The sequence below is a fragment of the Vespa crabro genome, chromosome 8 (assembly GCF_910589235.1).
Source record: "Vespa crabro chromosome 8, iyVesCrab1.2, whole genome shotgun sequence".
NCBI classification, from domain to species: Eukaryota; Metazoa; Arthropoda; class Insecta; order Hymenoptera; family Vespidae; genus Vespa; species Vespa crabro.
The window spans coordinates 2007084-2026102 of NC_060962.1; the positions used below are offsets into that span (position 1 = coordinate 2007084).

Genomic DNA, 19019 nt, shown 5'->3' on the forward strand with positions numbered 1-19019 from the left:
TTTTCTTTATGTATTTTATTTTATTTATTTTATTCCGTAAAATCAAAAGTTATATAAACGAATGAAATTATATAACAAAATTTCTTTGATATCGGGCGATTGAAACATTTTTAGAAAAAATCGACGAAAATAAAAGTCGATTCGTCATTAATTCTATAAGACAAATTTTTCAAATTTTCATTATCATTAGAAATCTAGAAATAGTACAAAGGACATAATAAAAGATGAAAAGTGTCGTGTTTGAGAGCAAAAGTGACTTTCAGAGGGAGATGAAAAATGACGGGAGAATTGAAAGGAGAGGGCAGGAAGAGTGTAACCGTCGCCGAAAGAGAAGCGAGTCGAAGGAAAGTGTGCCGTGTCTGTCCTAGACCGAGCATATTGCCTTTTCTTATCCAGAGGGGGGCATCGTTCTTCGGGTAGCAAGGCGAAGAGGTTCGCGAGGAGAGCCCGTTGGGCTAGCACAGGTGGGGGCAGCGACATAAGTACGAGACAGCCTTAAGAAAAGCCTTCATTCTGATAGCAGATCGCGATCCACGGGAGTCGGTGAACTTGCGCGTTACTCCTTACACTTTGGGTATTTAACGGAAAAGAAGGGGACTTTTTTTGATAGTTTGAACTTCCCGCTGAATTTGAACCTTCATTCAATAACTGTGTTTTAAATAAAGTTATGATACGTTTCGAATAATTTTCTCGGCGTAAGTTCAAACATTTTTTTTTTACGGAAAGAGAAAGAAAAAGAAGAAGAAGAAGTAGAAGAAGAAGAGGAAGTGATCATTCAAGGCAAGGATCCAAAAAAAAAATTCCCCCAAGGACGACGTCGAGAGTTCGAGTGTAAGTGCGAACAAACTTAAGACGTTGTATATATTACATACGTACGTAGAAATTATATATATATATATATATATATATATATATATATATATATATGTATATATATATATGTAATTACGCGAAACGTTGTACACGGTGTATTGAGAACGCGTTCACGGCTTCAACAACGAAGGTTTACGTAAGCGCAAGGCCGATGATCGTTTCCTCTTGGAAATCTAATGGCAATTGCTAGACGGCTTTAATGTTTGTGGAAAGAGTAAATCGTGCGGTGCATCGTCGTCTTCGCCGTCTTCGTCGTCATCGTCTTCGTCGCTTTCGAATGCTATGAGTTTCTTCGGCTACGAAAGCGACGAAGCGAAAACAAATTTGTCAAGATGCCTCCGTTTTACTACCTTCAAGAAAGTAATTAATGAGAATTATTTTCTTTTTCAAGTTATTTAAGGATAGTGTTCCATCATTCCATTATAAACCAAAATGTTAAACGTTTTCCTCGAATATGAATGTAAATTCATATGGAGCAATTCTATAAACTTAGTTTTTTTTTTTATTATTATTATTATTGGATAATCTTGAACCAAATTATGAATATACATAAATCATGGGTATGATTAATAATACTTATCAAAATCATTTTCAATCCCAAGAAGAAGATATTCATATGTTCGGTTTCCCATGGATCATCCTGTATAAGTAGATTTATTCCCTGCAAGAAAACTTGTTTTTACGGCAATTTGAATTAATTTAAACAAAATACCTGAGAAAATAACAACTATCGAGATATATTATAATGATCGTAACTCTTAAAGTTTTATTGAAAACGTTAAATTTGGCGAATTACCGGTTATATCTACTATTTATATATTATTTACGGAGATGATGCTAATAAGAGTGTTCATATTATTAACTTCTACGAGTGTCTGTTAGAAACAGACTGTTAGAAGTTTGTAGGAGTTACGGGTAAAAAATATAATGATCTAAATAATTTTTTTCTGAATTCGTATAACGGAATGTGTATTATTGACAGACACAAATACATATATAACTATGTACTTGCAATATATCTAATGCGATTACATCATTTTTATACGATAATCTCACGAAGATAAAAGAATGATACATGATTTTTTAATCCGCACAAAGAACCCTGAGAACGATGCAAGAAAGTCATGAAAAATAACGTGATCATAAAATTCGTTTGATCGAACTTTCCTGTAGAAACTTTTATTCGGCACCATTCGAAACTTGGACACTCTAAAAAGCATCGAAGTCTCTAACATGACGTTAACTATCGCTAATCGAAACTCAAAACACCCAGAAACGAGGCATTGTTCTATAGCCACAACTTTCACGATGCTTGCTAAAGAGGAACGTGAAAGTTTTTTTCAAAATCTAAAAAGTTTTTGTTACTATTTAAAGGTACATCGTTAACCGAGATGATTTCCGTTCTACAATCATTTTTTGATCTGACCAATGTTATTACCATTTCTCTCTCTCTCTCTCTCTCTCTCTCTCTCTCTCTTTGAATTGAAATTATGAGAAATTTCCCTGCAATTGTGTATCTACGTACATATATTATTGATAGAAGTAAAATATAGATATAATTTATCATTTCACCCTTGCTATATTATTATAATCATTTATCTCGCCTTGACATTCTTTATATCTATTTATTTTTTAGTATATCATATAAGTAGTAGATATGCAAAAAAAAAGTATTGCACCTTTTCAGTTTAGAGTTTCGAACTTTTTTAATCGTAGTTATCGCAAGATATGTATATATGAAAGTATCTAGATAGAAAAGGAGTTATTAACGAAAAAAGAAGTTATTAACAAAACAAAACGTACATTGTCGCGCTAAAGATTCCTTCGTTGCCGATAATTTCATAAGACGTTAAGGACGGTTTGCTCGTCGGCAAAACGTTGCACGGTTACCCATCTTACGAGACAAGAGTGGAAGAAGCAGCTGAGAAGAACGAAGAATAAGAAAAGTAAGAAAATAAATAAGAAGAAGAAGAAGAAGAAGAAGAAGAAGAAGAAGAAGAAGAAGAAGAAGAAGAAGAAGAAGAAGAAGAAGAGAGATGATGAAGGGCACACATCCTTCGAGGACCTCGCTCTTTGCGCTCGTTTCCTTGCTCGCACTGCTTCAGGAAGTGCCTCGTCGCTCTTAATCCTTGAAAAAAAAGAGAAGAGAAAAAAAAGAAAGAAAGAAAAAAATAAATAAATCCGACGAGGAGGACGCATTAAAAGGAGCAAAAGCAAATTATAATCAGTCTTTGACAATCTCGTGGAATTCTCAATGCATAAATCGAGCTCCATACCGAGCTCGATTATATGAACACATATATACACGTAAAATCTTGTATTTTATGCAAATTTATTAATGGGATCGTCTATATCAATTTGAAAGAATTCGATCTAATTTCTATCGAAAATTTTGAGAAATTTATACACACATATATATATATATATATATATATATATATATATGTGCTTAAAACTACGTATTTTTATCTAAAATCTGAACGTATCAACGATTAGATCCTTTCAATTGATCTAAATGTTTTACATTTTTTTCTGCGGTTAAACTAAATTATCGTTACCATTTAAAGTTAATTTTTATTAGCAATCGTTAGCACGTTAACGCGAAGTTACCAGGTAGAAACGAAGAAATAAAGAGAGCATACGTGCTCTTGAAACCTTTTACGATCTCACGAATCAACTTCTGGTCCTGGTATAAGAGCCATGTACCGTCATACACGTCGTTCAGCGTAACTTTTTATCGTCGTTCATGAGGAACAAGATTCGTTCGAGAAAGAGGAGAAATATAATAAGAAACAAACAGAAACGTTACAAATTAAGTTGAACTCCCGCTTCGAGTCACGTCCTCACCAATCGTATCGCGTATTTTTGACAACTCGTCGGGTCTCAAGAGACGATGAGGAAACAACGTTTTTACGACCCTGAAACCCAGTGCTCTCTATTTAGACCGGACTACGGTTTCATCTTGTTAAGGAATGCAGTTCAAGTTGATGTCATAAGTGTCCCGTTTGATATTAACAAACGCCATTTTCGTAAATGCTTTTTACGTTTCTTCTTTGGAACTATCAACTTCACTGAATATCTCCAAGACGATTCTTAAGTTTTATCAAACGATTATGAATTGAATTCAACAATAAATAAATAATAACAATCATAGATAGATAAATCTACTGTAATTTGATTTGTTGTTGTTATTAATTCAATAATATAAAATAAAATGACACAAAAATTCACATTTCATATTGAACAACTTAATGCTACAAATATAATTCTTTTAAATTGTCTAACTATTTGGCCTATCTTAAATATTTTATTTTCAACAACTTTTTTGAAAAAAAAAATAAAAAAAAAGAAAGAAAGAAAAAATCATACCTTCTGATTATTTAGACAAAATCATGTAAGAGCCTCGCCCAAGAAACACGTAACAGCAAGCATAATTTGTCCGCTGGCGTCGTCATTCTATTCGAGACACGCTTAGAATCCAAAGGCAAAGATTTTTCGTGGTGAACGACAAAGCACTGTTAGCACCGAGTTCTGTTAGTTGTCGTTCTTTGAGGCGTCACCTTTACGCGACGAGATGTCAGCGACCTTGTTAGTGGAACGTGTAGATTGCAGTTTAGAAAACATCGTACTTATTATTCATATATGTAGATATATATATATATATATATATATATATATATATATATATATATATGGAATGTGGCTGAATAAATATATACGATTATAAATACGTTTGTGTTAATTAACATAGCAATTTAATTTATAAAGTAAAACTCACGTTTGGTGTTAATTTCTTGGAAACATCAACAGGATATTTTGAATACAGACCAAGTAGTAGATATGAGGAGAATGTTGCTCTGTTACATCGAACGCTTTACAAGCACGTTAACGAACCAGTTCGTGCTAACAGAATCGTTATAATAGACCAATTTGTCGTAATACGGAAAGGCGATAACGGATAGTCTAGTATGTGGATAGAAGCACGTACCGGCTTAAAGAAATCATCGACTTATCAACAATTTATCGCTACAATATCTATGAATTTCTTCTAAGCCGTCGTTATTTAATTGGACGTTATTATGTTCATATCACGATGTTTACTTCACAAATGCAAATATTCGAAAAACATTAAAGATCTGTCGCTTGATTTAATGAGTTTGATTCATTTATTCTTATGAATAAAAAAGAAAAGGAAACAAAAAAGAAACTAACGTTTGATGATCGTAAGGATGATTCGAGAAGAGAAAGATAGATACGAGCGAGTATAAAGCGTAAGGGTGGAATCCTTGGGTTTATCTGATCGAAGGATCGCTGCGGAACGGTCCATAAATTGAAAATTACGATGGCGCGTTATCGATAAATGCAACGGGAAAAAAATCCATTAGCCTACGGCGGTACGATCATTAAGAAACTATAACGTCGCAGAAATCGATCTCACCAATGTATTCGTGAGATGTAAGAAGCTGCGAAGAGATCGAAGGGATGAGAGATCTTATCCTTGACGATAATGAAGGACGTTATCGACGTGGTCGTTATCTTCGCGAAAACCATGGAAATTTCTAAGAAGGTGATGTTGGAGCATTTATTAGGGAGTAGCTCCAAGTACTTCGACTTTTTGATCGAAACGTCAAAGGGAAGCGAAAAAGAGAAAGAGACGGAGGGAGAAAGGAAGAGAAAGAGAGAGAGAGAGAGAGAGAGAAAGAGAGAGAGAGAGAGAGAGAGAAAACAACTTTCTTGTTTTCGTTTTTTTAAACAGACCGTCCATTTCTTCTATTTTGACGATGATGGCGCTTATAATTTATCAACTAATTGAAATGTTGGAAATCTCTGATCGACTATCACTTTCCTGGCCTGAGGCCAGTTGTTCATTCTTCGCAATCTCAACCTTTGTGATCTTCCACCCTACTTACTGAACGATTTTTGATCAGCGCTACGATACAAAACGAGATTAATCTTGAACTCTGTACGATCAGAATGCCTTTGAATTATAACAAATTTTCTTCATATGTATGTTTTCATGATATCTTTTGTAACGGTTTGACGAATTCCAGAGTTCATTTTCTAATACCAAGATCGAAGAAAATAATAATTTTGATATAAACCAAACGTTATTTTATAAAGTACTACAGTATAATTAACTTATCTCGATTAACATATTGGTTAATAATTGATACTTAATACCAAAGACGATGGTATATTTTTCACGATATAATATAATTTCGTAATTCTCAGGAACGATAAGGCAGGGCGATTAAAGTCCGCCATTAAAGTCAAAAAAGTTTTGACCTTGCGTTTTGTTCGCTGTAATTCAGTATAAAAAATCTCGTAGATCGATCTCTTAGAAAGGTAACACGAGCCACCGATCGTTGAGGAAGAAAAGAGCACTTTCGGAAAATGATTTTTGCGTCTGGTTCTCACGATAGGCCGGAATGGCTCAGGCCGTCAGATCGTACGATCTAAAGAGACGTTATCCTACGTCACACAGTTATTCGCTACGAAAAAGGATGACCATAAGTGGACTGATGCGGGCGCTCTCGGGGAAGGCAGATATACTCATCCGTGCTCGCAGCGGTAACTCGCCGTAAGATCGTCGTTTGCTTCTAACTAGATAGACACGCAATATCGATTTGCGTTCCGCCGATCAAAATCATCGACAAGAATCAGGTAGGTACGTATGCGATCTCTCGGACTACGCTCAATCGCGGAATCCATACCTGTGCGATGTAAAACGCTGATTCATTTGCGAGTCTATCCATCATACGTATGTATGCGAGATCGAGGAAGATCGAAGTAGAATGAACAAACGAACAAAGGAACAAACGAAAGAATACATTGGCGTTGGCTTTACGTAAAACATAATCCTCTTTATTATTTCCATTATGCGAATTAATATAAGAAAACATAAATGTTCTTATAAAGAGGATTTATGAACACTTTAATAATACGACCTTACTTAACGTTAAATAATTGTATCAATCGTCAATTTTTTCAATTTAAATTCAATTTAAATTAATATCTATGTATAAATAGTTTATTCTTCTTTCTGTTTTGTTATTTTTTCTTGTTGTATATACTCGCTATAAGAAAAATTCGATAATATATGATAATATATACGATCCTATATAATAAAGATTTTATATATTATTTGTGAATTATTGGATGAATTATTTGAATTTCATGAATTTTTAAAAATAAACTATATTTATGAATCTGCATCTACTATTATCATCGAGATCTCTTAAAGATCATTAATTTGTCAAAACGTTAAGATAATACGAATCGTCTTCTAAAATAGATGTCCATGATGAGAATAGACACGTTATCGAGTCGTCTTGTACATCTTAATTCACGTTACCGCGAAAAGCGTCTCGATAACGAGATTGAGCGATTGAGAGAGTGAGAAACGGGTGGAGTAGAATAGTGAATGGTTGCTCGCGAGAGTGATTAATGGGATGATCTTAAAAATTGATCCTTAATGAGTCTGGTAGCATTCAGGCTGTCGCGCTCGGTTAATCGAAACACGGCAATTAGAGCGCTGTTCCAATTACCAGAGCTATTTAAACAGTTTTTAAGAGAGAAGAAGAGAGAAAAGGAAATAAATTTTATTACAGAGTAGAGTGTAAAGATCTGTCATTTATGAAAAATAATATGGCAATGACAGTGATTAGATGTAATTATGAGGATTAATAAAGAATAAAAACGGAACTATTCGAAAATAAGGAAGAGGGAGAGAGAGAAAAAGAGGAAGAGAAAGAGGAAGAGAAAGAGAGAGAGAAAGAAGGAGAGAGAGAGAGAGAGAGAGAGAGAAAGAAGGATTGATTTAAGAGAATTTCAAGATCGATCAAGAAAGAAGAATCTCGTAGAAAGGTCGTGATCTTTCGAAACGATTTAAAAGATCCTGTCTCGATGGCGACGATCGCGATCTTCGTCGTCGGCCGTTCTCTAGTTTGCTATTCCATGAACGTTCAGAGACGTGAACGTTATTCGAGCACCGGCAGAAACGGGCCTGGGAACGTTCAAGAATTTGTCGGTCTAACTAACCAATCGACACCTCTCTATGTGCCGTTGTATCGTAAAGTCTGCAAACGATATAATAATAACCAGATTTTATCTTCGGACGATTCTTGGGTACCTTCGATTTGTATTCCTCTTCTTGAGAAAAAAAGAAATAAAAAGAAAGAAAGAAAGAGAGAGAGAGAGAGAGAGAGGGAGAGAGAGAAAGAGAAGGAGAAGCAACGAGAAATATAAAGAATCTTTTAACGGATATTTTGACGAGTTCATTTTCGAGAGTAGAGGTTAAATAGAAAAAGATAATATCGAATGTTAAAAGTTCATGTTAACTTACATGCATTTGCCGGTAAAACCGATTAGAAAGTTTATTAACTCGAGCATTTCGATTGCATGGCTTTTGATGTAATTTAATCTTTAGCGTTAGCACTTTAGATAGTACGTGGAATGTCTGCTTTTACCCGGCCTCCTTTCCACTCTCTAACTTTGTCTCTAAACGTGAAATTATCTCTACAATAAACGTGTTATCGCGTAGCTTAATCTTCTAACCCACAAAGAGTGTCCGTTAGTCGATTAAAAAAAAAGAAAAGAAAAAAGAAAAGAAAAAAAAGAAAAGAAAAAGAAATCAAATTAAATTTTTTCTTTTAATTATGAATCACATGTATTGTTAAGTAATCAAAGATGTGAAAAACATTTCCGATAAAAAGAAATTCAAAGCATTTTGTCTTTTCTTTGTCTTCTCTTTCTCTCTCTCTCTTTCTACCTATCCCGATCTTCACCGATTTTCCTTCGTCGCCGGTTTCCCGTTTACGATTCTAACGAAAAGGCTCATTTCCATTTGCGGAATCGATCGTCCGTGAGTTGCCTTGAAATGAACAGCCGGGTGGTGAACGATTTTCACACGCATCTGGCTTAACAACGCGTTCGACCGGTTTAGGATTTCACTTCCTAGTGATTTCGAATACAAATAGCAGCACCCCCGAGACAAACGGTCCTGTCGTGTCACGGAAAGCACGACCGTTGTAAACGCGAATAATATGAACTACGGATTTCAGATATCTCACATTTCGATTTACTAACGAGAATTCAATTTTCAATAGACGTATCTCTTTTATTATCATCCCACGTTCCGTTTCCTGGAGGTGCACATTGTTCATACCGATAATATATTAAACTTCGGCTTTTATACGTACAGTCTTGTTCGTCGAATTTTCCGTACAAGCGCAAAATTGGGCTATCGCAAAAGATTATTATTGACATTATCAAATCTCGATAGTCGGATAAAATAATCGCATATGTGCCATTTCATTATCAACACTTTATTTTCTATCTTACTTCGATTGAAAATTTCTAAATAAATATTTAATCGTTTTATAACATTTCTTTTTTTTTTTTTTTTTACTATTAAGAGTTTGTTCAATTAGCATTTCTAAGGTATGATTTTTATCAATTCCTTCGTTCATCCTTTTAAAAAAGAAACTTGTCTTCGATCGTTATATCTCTTTAACGGATGAACCAGACTGTACAAGACCTCTATGAACTTCAAATGTATGATAGACATATTCTATATTTTATCTTTTTATAGTCTACCTTTTGAAACTTATATCGCTTGAGAATATTGATTATCGAAGTACTAAATTATAATTTACAAACGAAGAGAGAATACACTTAGACTAACGATTGGAACTCAAATTTATGATATTCGCCTTAATATCCTTTCTTTTGAAATGTAATCGGAAGAAAAAGAAAGAGAAAGATATAAGGATTACGAATCCGACATAATATTTGACGAACACTTACGTATAAGTATCGATAAAGTATATATCTAATTTATTATAAAAAAAGTTTCTTATCTATGAAAATACATAAAAGTATTTTCTTGACGATATTACCATGTAAAATTCATGCTCGTCATGCTTACATATTTTGTTTTCTCTTTTTTCTCTTTCTTATTTTCTTTCTTTATCTCAAGAAGGAGTGTCTCCTTAATTCGACGTCATTGCCTCGAAAAGAAACGTACATTATACGCAAGAAGAAAATATTTCACGGTTCAAGAAATCGATAGGTAGTAGTAGTAACATCTGGAAAACGAGCAGCGAAATCTCACGAGAATCCAGAACGAAGTTATCCATACTCTTGGATGATCATTGAAAAGAAAAAATGCGAAGAGAATGAAATACGAAATACGTGCTAACCACAAACCGGTCGTCGTGTTGGCGCTCTGACCTTTCCGTAATTTCTTTGGACTAAAAAAATATGAAGAACGCGTACGTACGAAATTATTATAAATCGATTAACCCATTTGTCGAACGTTAACGCGAATAATTTAATTTAATAGAAAATCATCAAATTCCAGTTGGATTATATTTATACTCTCTGGTGTAATCGAGATTCCAAGAATCCAATGACGTTCGGTAAGAATAAAAATACGTGCGAAGTGTATATAAAACCGATGCTTCTTTCGATGCTTGATGTGATCTGATTCACGAATTTCTGGTGAAAGTTTGCCCGCATTTTTGACAAGTCAGTAGCTCACGTAGTCTTGTAAAAGTGCGAGCGAAAGAAAAAAAGTAGATAAGTTTTTAAAAAGTGGGTAATGATTTAACCGAAAGAATAAGAAATCTGTGTTATACTTCGTCAATTAAAATCACTTAAAAGAGAACTCACTTTAAAAGAGAATGATCATACAACTTTTCCTGATTATATTAAAACCAATAGAAGAGTAAAATCGCATATTGTTCGAGTAATCTAAGAAAATGGTATAACGGTGTTCCGGTAGTTTACTAAATAAAAATTCATTGTATACTTGTGTATTTTGCTTCCTGTTAGAAATGTAAAATTATGATTTTAACTTATGCCAAGATTCTATATCATTTTCTCTTTTATTGTATGTTCGTTTGATGGTTAATGAATTTCATAAATCGTCCATCATAACGTTCATAGACTTTTCTTCTTCTCTTTTTCACACGTATATATTTTATTAACGATCTTTGAAACTCTACTTTCTTTGACGCTTCATTAATTCATACATTCTTTACGCCTATGTCTTTATGGTTTCTATGTGATATACAATTAAAACGAGCTATACCAATTACTTGATCCGATTACTTGATACTATTTGAAAGAAGAAACAAAAAAGGAAAGAAATAAAAAAAAAGAAAAAACATGAAATTAATTTATATTAAAGATTACTCTAAAAGAAAAAAAAAAAGAAAAAAGAAACAGGACAACGTAATATACGAATATATTTTAAAGACCTAAGTCATTACCGAATCAAATCGCAATTCGATTTCTCACGTCGAAATTAAATCTCGTCTGGTCAACGACCTACGATCGCCTAACTAACAAAACCAATCTCTATTGTTTCACGCTAACATTATCGCTTTCCATGTAATCAAAGTTAATCGGTTCGTTAAATCTATTACTTTTTTCAGTACCTAATCTGATTCTAAAAACACGTGTATAAAACAAGATAGGATCGAATATAAAATAAATTACTGATTCCTTAGATAATTTATCCAAATCAATACAAAAGATTGTACAGAATAAGTATTAATGAAATTTGTTGAATGTATCGAAGACGTAGTCATCGTTCGTACGTTGATCTCGAGATTTGCAGAACTCGGGAAACGTGATTAATCTGAACAATAGCAGCTCGTCGTTTCGTTAGACAAGCGATTCCAATTACATAATCGACACATTCTTTCGATATCCGCCCACCTAGTGTTCTCTCTCTCTCTCTCTCTTTCTTTCTTTCTCTGTATATTTCTCTGTCTCTCTTTGTAGTATCTGTCTGTATCTTTTTTCTCTGTCTCTATCTCTCTCTCTCTCTCTCTCTCTCTCTCTCTCTCTCTCTCTCTCTCTCTCTCTCTGTCTCTGTCTCTCTCTTTTTATTTTTGCCTCCCTCTTTCAGATTAAACCTTACACGTTTTCGTTTCCATTGTCAACCGATTTTATTCCACGTGCGAATCTCTTTGAGAAATAGCCTGCAAAAAATTTCAGTTAGCTTCCGATTGTCCTCGAAAATAAAATTTATCGAGGGAAGAGAGAACATCACAAACTTTTGTCCTTTCTCGTATCGTTACGAAGTTAGGTAATATTGTTTTGCTCCTCAGAAAAAAAGTATACTAAGATCCGGAAAGAGTTTTTAGAAAGGAGCAAGTGAACAAAAGGTTGGATCAATTTTTATAACGGATCATCTTCGTCTCAATAATAATGTTCGATTAATGTCACGTGGAGTTCATTATCGATAATAAAAGAATCCTATCAATTTATTCTTTGTAAGACGTTTGTGTAGTATTAATTATAAATTAATGAAACAAGTGATGTAACTCTTTCAAAAAATTTAAGTAACAAATTTATTGATCAAGTGTCCCTAATAATAGAAAATACAAAGTTGAATGATTTTCATTCAATACTAATTTACGTAATTGCAAATTTTGCTATTAAATTTACAATTCTAGTAAATTTGCAAAATCATTAAAAGATATTTACGAAAATAATTAGAAAATAGACTGTAAATTTGTTGATTTTATATTTAGATACATATACCAGATATCTCATTTTAAAAATATCTGACAAAATATCTCCGATCTTATCGATTTTATAAATAAATATTTCAATTAAATATCACTATGTTTTAAAGGGAGAAATGTAACATTATAAATGAGCGCTATTGTCACGATACGAATGTTATAATAATTTTTTTTTATGGAAATCGATATTTTAAGCCTGACAAAAGTTATAGAGAATATCAATACGAATTCAATGAATATTTACAGTACATCTTTTATACCTTTTTCAGTATATCTAAAAGAGAAATTTCTTACTGTCTATAAAGCATAACGAAGATAAATCAAACAAACTTAAGAAGGGGTTGATGGCAACTTTTAATCTTGTCGGTTTATTTTTATTTTTCTTCGATCGTATACACTACTACTGTCTGAAGTATTATGAACCACCTTCATTGTTCTCCTATTATTTTTCTTCGTTCTTCGTGCTACATCCTGACAGGAACTTATAATACAGGTTATGCGAGTATTTACGATTTTACCGTAGAGAAATCAGTAGCGTAAAATTGGATGGTTAAGAAGGCTCGAGTGAGTAAAGAGAAAAATGGCGTTCTGTAATCTGAGCACGCTCGACATAATGAATAAGTCCGTAATCGAAATTTCAAATTCAAAAAAAAAAGATTCTTCCTAGTGGAAGTCAACAATAAAAAAAATATCTTTGGATGATATTTTGCAGCTTTCGCGTGTATGTTAGTTCATCGAATGATCTTTAAAACTAGAAATAGAAACATCGAATCGTTTCCTTTCCGATGTACGACGTAAGCATTCAAGATAAGCGAGATTTCCAAGTTTGTTTCGTTTCGTTTCGCGTAATGAGTCCCGAGTCACGTACGCATGTGGAAGGCTCCGACGTCGTGTCTTTTCTGCTTCTGTACGCTTTTCACCGGTCCGACGCATACAAGTATCCGACATTCTACCATATAGCCAGGCACAAAGATATTCCGATACTTTTTCACGCTGAAAATTTTTTTTTTCCTAAAATAAACAAAGAACTTACAAATTTTCAATAGGTATAAAGAAATTATTATTGCAAATATGAGATACGTCAACTATTTGTACGAATGTGATCATTAAATTAAACATTCAAAATAATGCCGATTCAAATTATTTTGACTAATCTAAAGAAAGTTAATGGATTTTAGGAAGTGTCAGAATATTTCTGTGTTCATGTATACATGTATATATATCTACATCTCTTATGTTATCTTATATCATTATTTGAAAAACAAAAAACAAAAAAAAAGAAGAAAGTAAAATACTATCATGTTTTAATTCGATATATATCAATGATGAAACCGTTCGATTTACTTTCTGTATTCTTCGTTCCGTAAATCCTTGAAATTATTGAAGAGTAGGTACACAAGGAAATGGAAATCAAAGGAACGAATATCCGTAGAAAGTTCGTTCAAACGTAGCGAGCCGTATGGGATATCATTAATCTTGCGTGGAATGACAGATTGCTCGCGACGTAACGCAACGAAACGAGAAGAGATCGTTAAAAGGTAGCTTATCGTTTAACATCGAACCATCCGGAAAGAAAACGCGATGCATTAATCGAAAAGGAATGATTGATCGATCGATCCATCGATTGCAAGCAATTCGTTTAATTGCCACTGACGTAGGAAGTGTCGTTCGAATAACAAGATTTAATGGAACAACGTCAAAAGGAATAATTAGTTTTATCAGTGATATATGTAAGCCGAATTTCGTGGGAATACTAATATATATATATATACATATATATACATATATATACATATACTGTTAAATATTTATATGCGTTATTATGGACGAACCGTTATTGAAAATAATCTTCGAAGACTTCGATCGATTGACCAAAGCGGGTTAATAGGAAACTGAATCACTGTTATTCATGTCGTTAATGAACTCGATTAAAAACCGTCGAATAGGCCAACTAATTCAACTAACTTACAAATCTTATATCGGGTTTAGTTCGAATGAATACACCTACTGTTTCGTTTCTCCGATCAAATGATAAGACTGGTGCACCCGCCAATGCCATTACTTTCTTTCGACAAATCAACAGGATTTATCACTATTACCATGAAAGTACTTAATCAAGTACATACATACATACGTACGTACATACATACATACATACATACATACATACATACATACATACATACATACACACATACATACATACATACACACATACATACATACATACATACGTGCATATATACAATAAAGAACGGAGAGAGAGTGATAAATTATAAGAAAAACAGGAAAATTAATATCACATAATAAGAGAAATAAAAATGAAATAGAAAATGAAGAAAAGAATAATAAAAAGGAAGAAGATAACAAATAAGAATACATGATGAAGATGAATTATTTCAAATCGATGCAATGATTGTCTAAATATAGTAAAAAAAAAAGACAAATATAAATAATTCGAGAGAAAGAGAAAAAGAGAGAAAGAGACAAAGAAAAAAGACACGACAGGTACATTTCGTAATTTGGCTTATCGATTTCGAAGATCAAAGAACATATATATCTTTACATCGTGTGGTCCAGCGTATCGAATAAGATGAAGAATTTCTTTGTGAACAACGCTTGGCCACTGGACCTTTGATGGACGCCGGCTTTGAGATGTTCGCGTTTCTTTTTCCTCGATCGAGGTGGATCAGAAAAAGAAGAGTGTCGACTTTGAACGTACCTATGACGAGCGTACAGATAAATTTCCTGTGCTTGATGACTCGTCAATAACGTGTCTAATATCTAACGAAGAATATTTTGAAAAACACTCGCGTCATATGATTTCCTGCAATTTAAAGCAGATCGAACGAGTTTCTTATTATCAGATATATTTCATAGAAACTAGTACGTTTTTATCTTTATGACTGACAATAAGTTCGTTAACTATATATAATAATAATAACATCTTACAAAAAAAAAAGTTTGTTACTCCTTTAGATGAAATGATTTGATATTTTTAGCGATCGTATACATTTTTTAGGAACGATTTTAATGAAGTAATTGAGAAAAAACACGTAAGTTTTATAGAAAGAAAGTTATCATGATACTAATTGCACGTTTAATTTATATTAATTCAACAAAAATTAATCAGATATGAGAATTTATCGGTAAATTTGTTGTATCTAGCGAGACACAATTTCTTTTGTTGGTAATATAGATTTCTATATGTTCCGAAGAAAGTGGATAATGTAGATTTCTATAATTTTTCTATATAAATAAAGAACGTTAATAATTTGAATATTAATAATAGTGTTATATTATACATTTTATAATAACTTATTACTATTATTTATTAAATAATAATGCTATACGTAGATCCACTTTTTACTTGAATACTAAATTTACTGATAGATGGCAATAGTAGCTCTTTTAACTTACTTTGAATTGATACGTTCTTAATAATTTAAACATCATAAAAGTATCATTATATAATTTAAACAAAAATAAATTAAACTATTCTTTATAAATTGTATAATGAAAGAAAACTTTAACAGACTATCATTAAGTACGATGACCGTTTGCTTATAAAAAAGCTAATCACTTGATGAAATAAAAAGAAAAAAGAAAATATTTAGACAGAACTGCGGAATGTACTGGCATGATGTTTTTATAGATAAAAAACATATAATGGTCGGTTAAACGAAAGATTTTTAAGTACCATCATGAGCTCTAATGAGATACAATCTAATTTAAGAGATAATTCGTGTCATGGAATAATAACAATACCAGAATACTACCTATTGCTATGCAAACGACAAAATCGTTGGCTGTCGGTTGTTTATGAGCTCGAAATGGCGACGTTATTAGTACTCTCGATAAACGTCCACTGGAAATTTCGCCGCGAGGTATCATCGAACAATCTTCTTAACGTCGATCAATGAAAAACCGAACGATCGTTTACTATAAACGACCGGAAGTCGATGACTCGAAGATCTACGAATGAGTAGTCATCATTGCCACCTTATTCAGTCCTATCATCTTAACTATATTTAACTAGTTTTTTCTTATCGATAAATAATATATACTTAAATAATATGAGTAATTTATGAGAAACGTGACTCGATATCCTTTAAAATTTTGTTTAACGAATATCTTCATTTTTCACTCTTCTTCGACCTTCAGCAAGGTACACAACATTTCGTAGAAATGGTGTAAGACTCGTCACACGGAATGCGTGACTCGACGATTTTATAACTTGCTTTCAATTACCGTTTCTCGTTGTTCTTGTTCTCCCCGCTTTCTTTCTTTCTGTTTCTTACCAAGATGCTACATGAGGAAAAAGAAAACACGAATGGGCAAAAGGTACTTGCAAAGGGCTCTCTAAGTGCCACGTTTGACTTTGTCTCCGATCCTTTTTTCTCTACCCACAAAAACTGACTAACGGACATGATTTATTCTACATTGAATACGTTCAGTACTGGTTGAACGGAAGGAAGAAAGAAAGAGATAGAACGAAAGTAGTCTAACATTAACCTCGAGTCTCGAAGGTCAATGAATCTTTAAAAAGTGTCGATATCTTCTCTTTCTCTCTCTCTCTCTCTCTCTCTCTCTCTCTCTCTCTCTTTCGCATTCTAAACATATGTTAGGTATAACGGAACAAAATAAATTTATTTTTAATTAAGAAAAAAAAAAAGAAAAGGAATGTTTTTCTTTCGGTAAAGCAATTCGACGACGTTAACTGAGTCGAAAGTAATCGAAATGTCCGTAATATCTGATTCAATGAATTTGATTTAATAATCGTTTTACTCTCGTATGTTTCATAGATTATCATACTATGAATCGTTTGATTCATAGATTATTAGTTCTGTAATAAATAACACACGTAACTCGATTCCCTTTATGGTTCAAGTTTCGTACCAACGTTCATTGACTTTTTCAGATACGATGATGATATCGCTAGTCTTCTTGGTTCCCATATTGATTGGTGTAACGGCGGGTTCACTTCAACAATTACCTGGAAATCAATTGTCTAAGCAAAACGAAGAAGCAGTTCTTTCTTCGGCAACATTGACGGCCAATAATGACGATAACGACGACGATAACGACGGAAATAAAGTAAAAAAATATTTCAGAAAGGGTATAATGAAGGACAGTGATAGATCAATTTCGTCATTTTTAAATCAATATCATAGAAACGAAGAAAAAACAGAAGAAAACAAGGAAGAGATTGCGGATAAGCTTTCGAAAAAAGATAGAAAGCAGAAGGCTATCTTTTTGAATTATCCATTAATATCACGAATACAACAGACTTATTCGAGCTCACCTGGTTACGATATCGGTTATAACGATATTTACGATCCTAATGTCGAAGGAAGGACACCCAATAATATAGGTGGAAACTATCAAGAGAGCAATATCTTTTACATCAGATTACCACCGACTCCCTACATGTTCGTACCAGGTTTAGGATATATCTCTCAACCACCAACCTACTCTACTGCCAACCTAAGACCGCATATCTCTCAGTCGAGACCACCCAAACCTCAACTTCCAACTTATCAGAGACCGAATCCTTTTATCAAGTTGCCGATAGACTTCGTGAGTAACGGTAAACCAACTTCCGTCTACCAATGGCAAAAGAAGAAACCTATGACCAATGTCAAACTATCAACCGACAGTCCGATCACCAATCTCGATGATCTCAAACCCGGTTTTGTGAATAACGGCAAGCCAACGACGATCTATCAATGGCACACGAATTTAAAACCTGGCAAAAGGCCCAACAACTTCGTGAATAGTCTCGATAAGGGACCTTACCTATTCAATGGAAAACCAACCAGTTTGTATCTTCTTAAGTCAGATGGTACCAGTACCGATCATCGGCCTATTCGATACTCCGATTTCGAGAACGATAATTCGTATTAAATAAAATAATGCAAATACGATTTTCAATCGCCAAACTTACCGGAGAAATGAAAAAAATGGATGTTCGCTAATATTAATATTATTAATATTATTACTATTATTATGATCATTATTATTATTATCATCATTATCATTATCATTATCATTATGATTATTATTATTATTATTATTATTATTATTATTATTACTATTATTATTATAGGCGAACGGTGAAAATCTGCTACTAATTTTACAGCTTAAAGCGCGACTCGTAACGCGTCGTAATAATTTATCGACCAACCCCACTTCTATTGAGAAGGGAGGAGGCTCGTTCAGTGATTTATGTCTCGTCGATGACCTTGTAAAGGTGCTAGCCATTACTCCGCTTTCAAATGGACTACACGGTTCGGTGTGTACAGTAAACGAGGTGCCAGTGGAGAGTAACGGTAATGTAATTAAAGCAGTCCTTTTAAAGGTGGCTTATTATGTAGTTTTACGTACGAACGATCAATTAATGAGTTCTCACGTGACTTCGTTCACGTCTGCTCTTTTTCCTTCACTTTTCTTTCTTTATCTTCTTTATAATTTTAAGCCAAGTTTTCACTGACGATGAACACAACTGACAATGAATGAACGATTTGTATACGAGAAATAACACTATTATCTATATCTAATGGATCAATATAGTATGCGTATATGTACATTGTATAAATGTAA

The 19019-nt window shown here is 33.3% G+C and overlaps 1 protein-coding gene across 1 annotated transcript; it reads left to right on the forward strand.

Annotated features, from left to right (window-relative positions):
• Nucleotides 1-540: 540 nt before the first annotated feature.
• Nucleotides 541-18360, forward strand: LOC124425985. The gene is made up of 2 exons (XM_046967162.1): nucleotides 541-831; nucleotides 17338-18360. Exon 2 carries the CDS (start codon nucleotides 17343-17345, stop codon nucleotides 18321-18323), a length of 981 nt encoding a protein of 326 aa, XP_046823118.1. The 5' UTR covers nucleotides 541-831; nucleotides 17338-17342; the 3' UTR covers nucleotides 18324-18360.
• Nucleotides 18361-19019: the final 659 nt, after the last annotated feature.

Excerpts from the sequence above, each read along its gene's own strand:
- LOC124425985 (XM_046967162.1), top strand. The coding sequence starts at position 17,343 with ATGATGATATCGCTAGTCTTCTTGGTTCCCATATTGATTGGTGTAACG.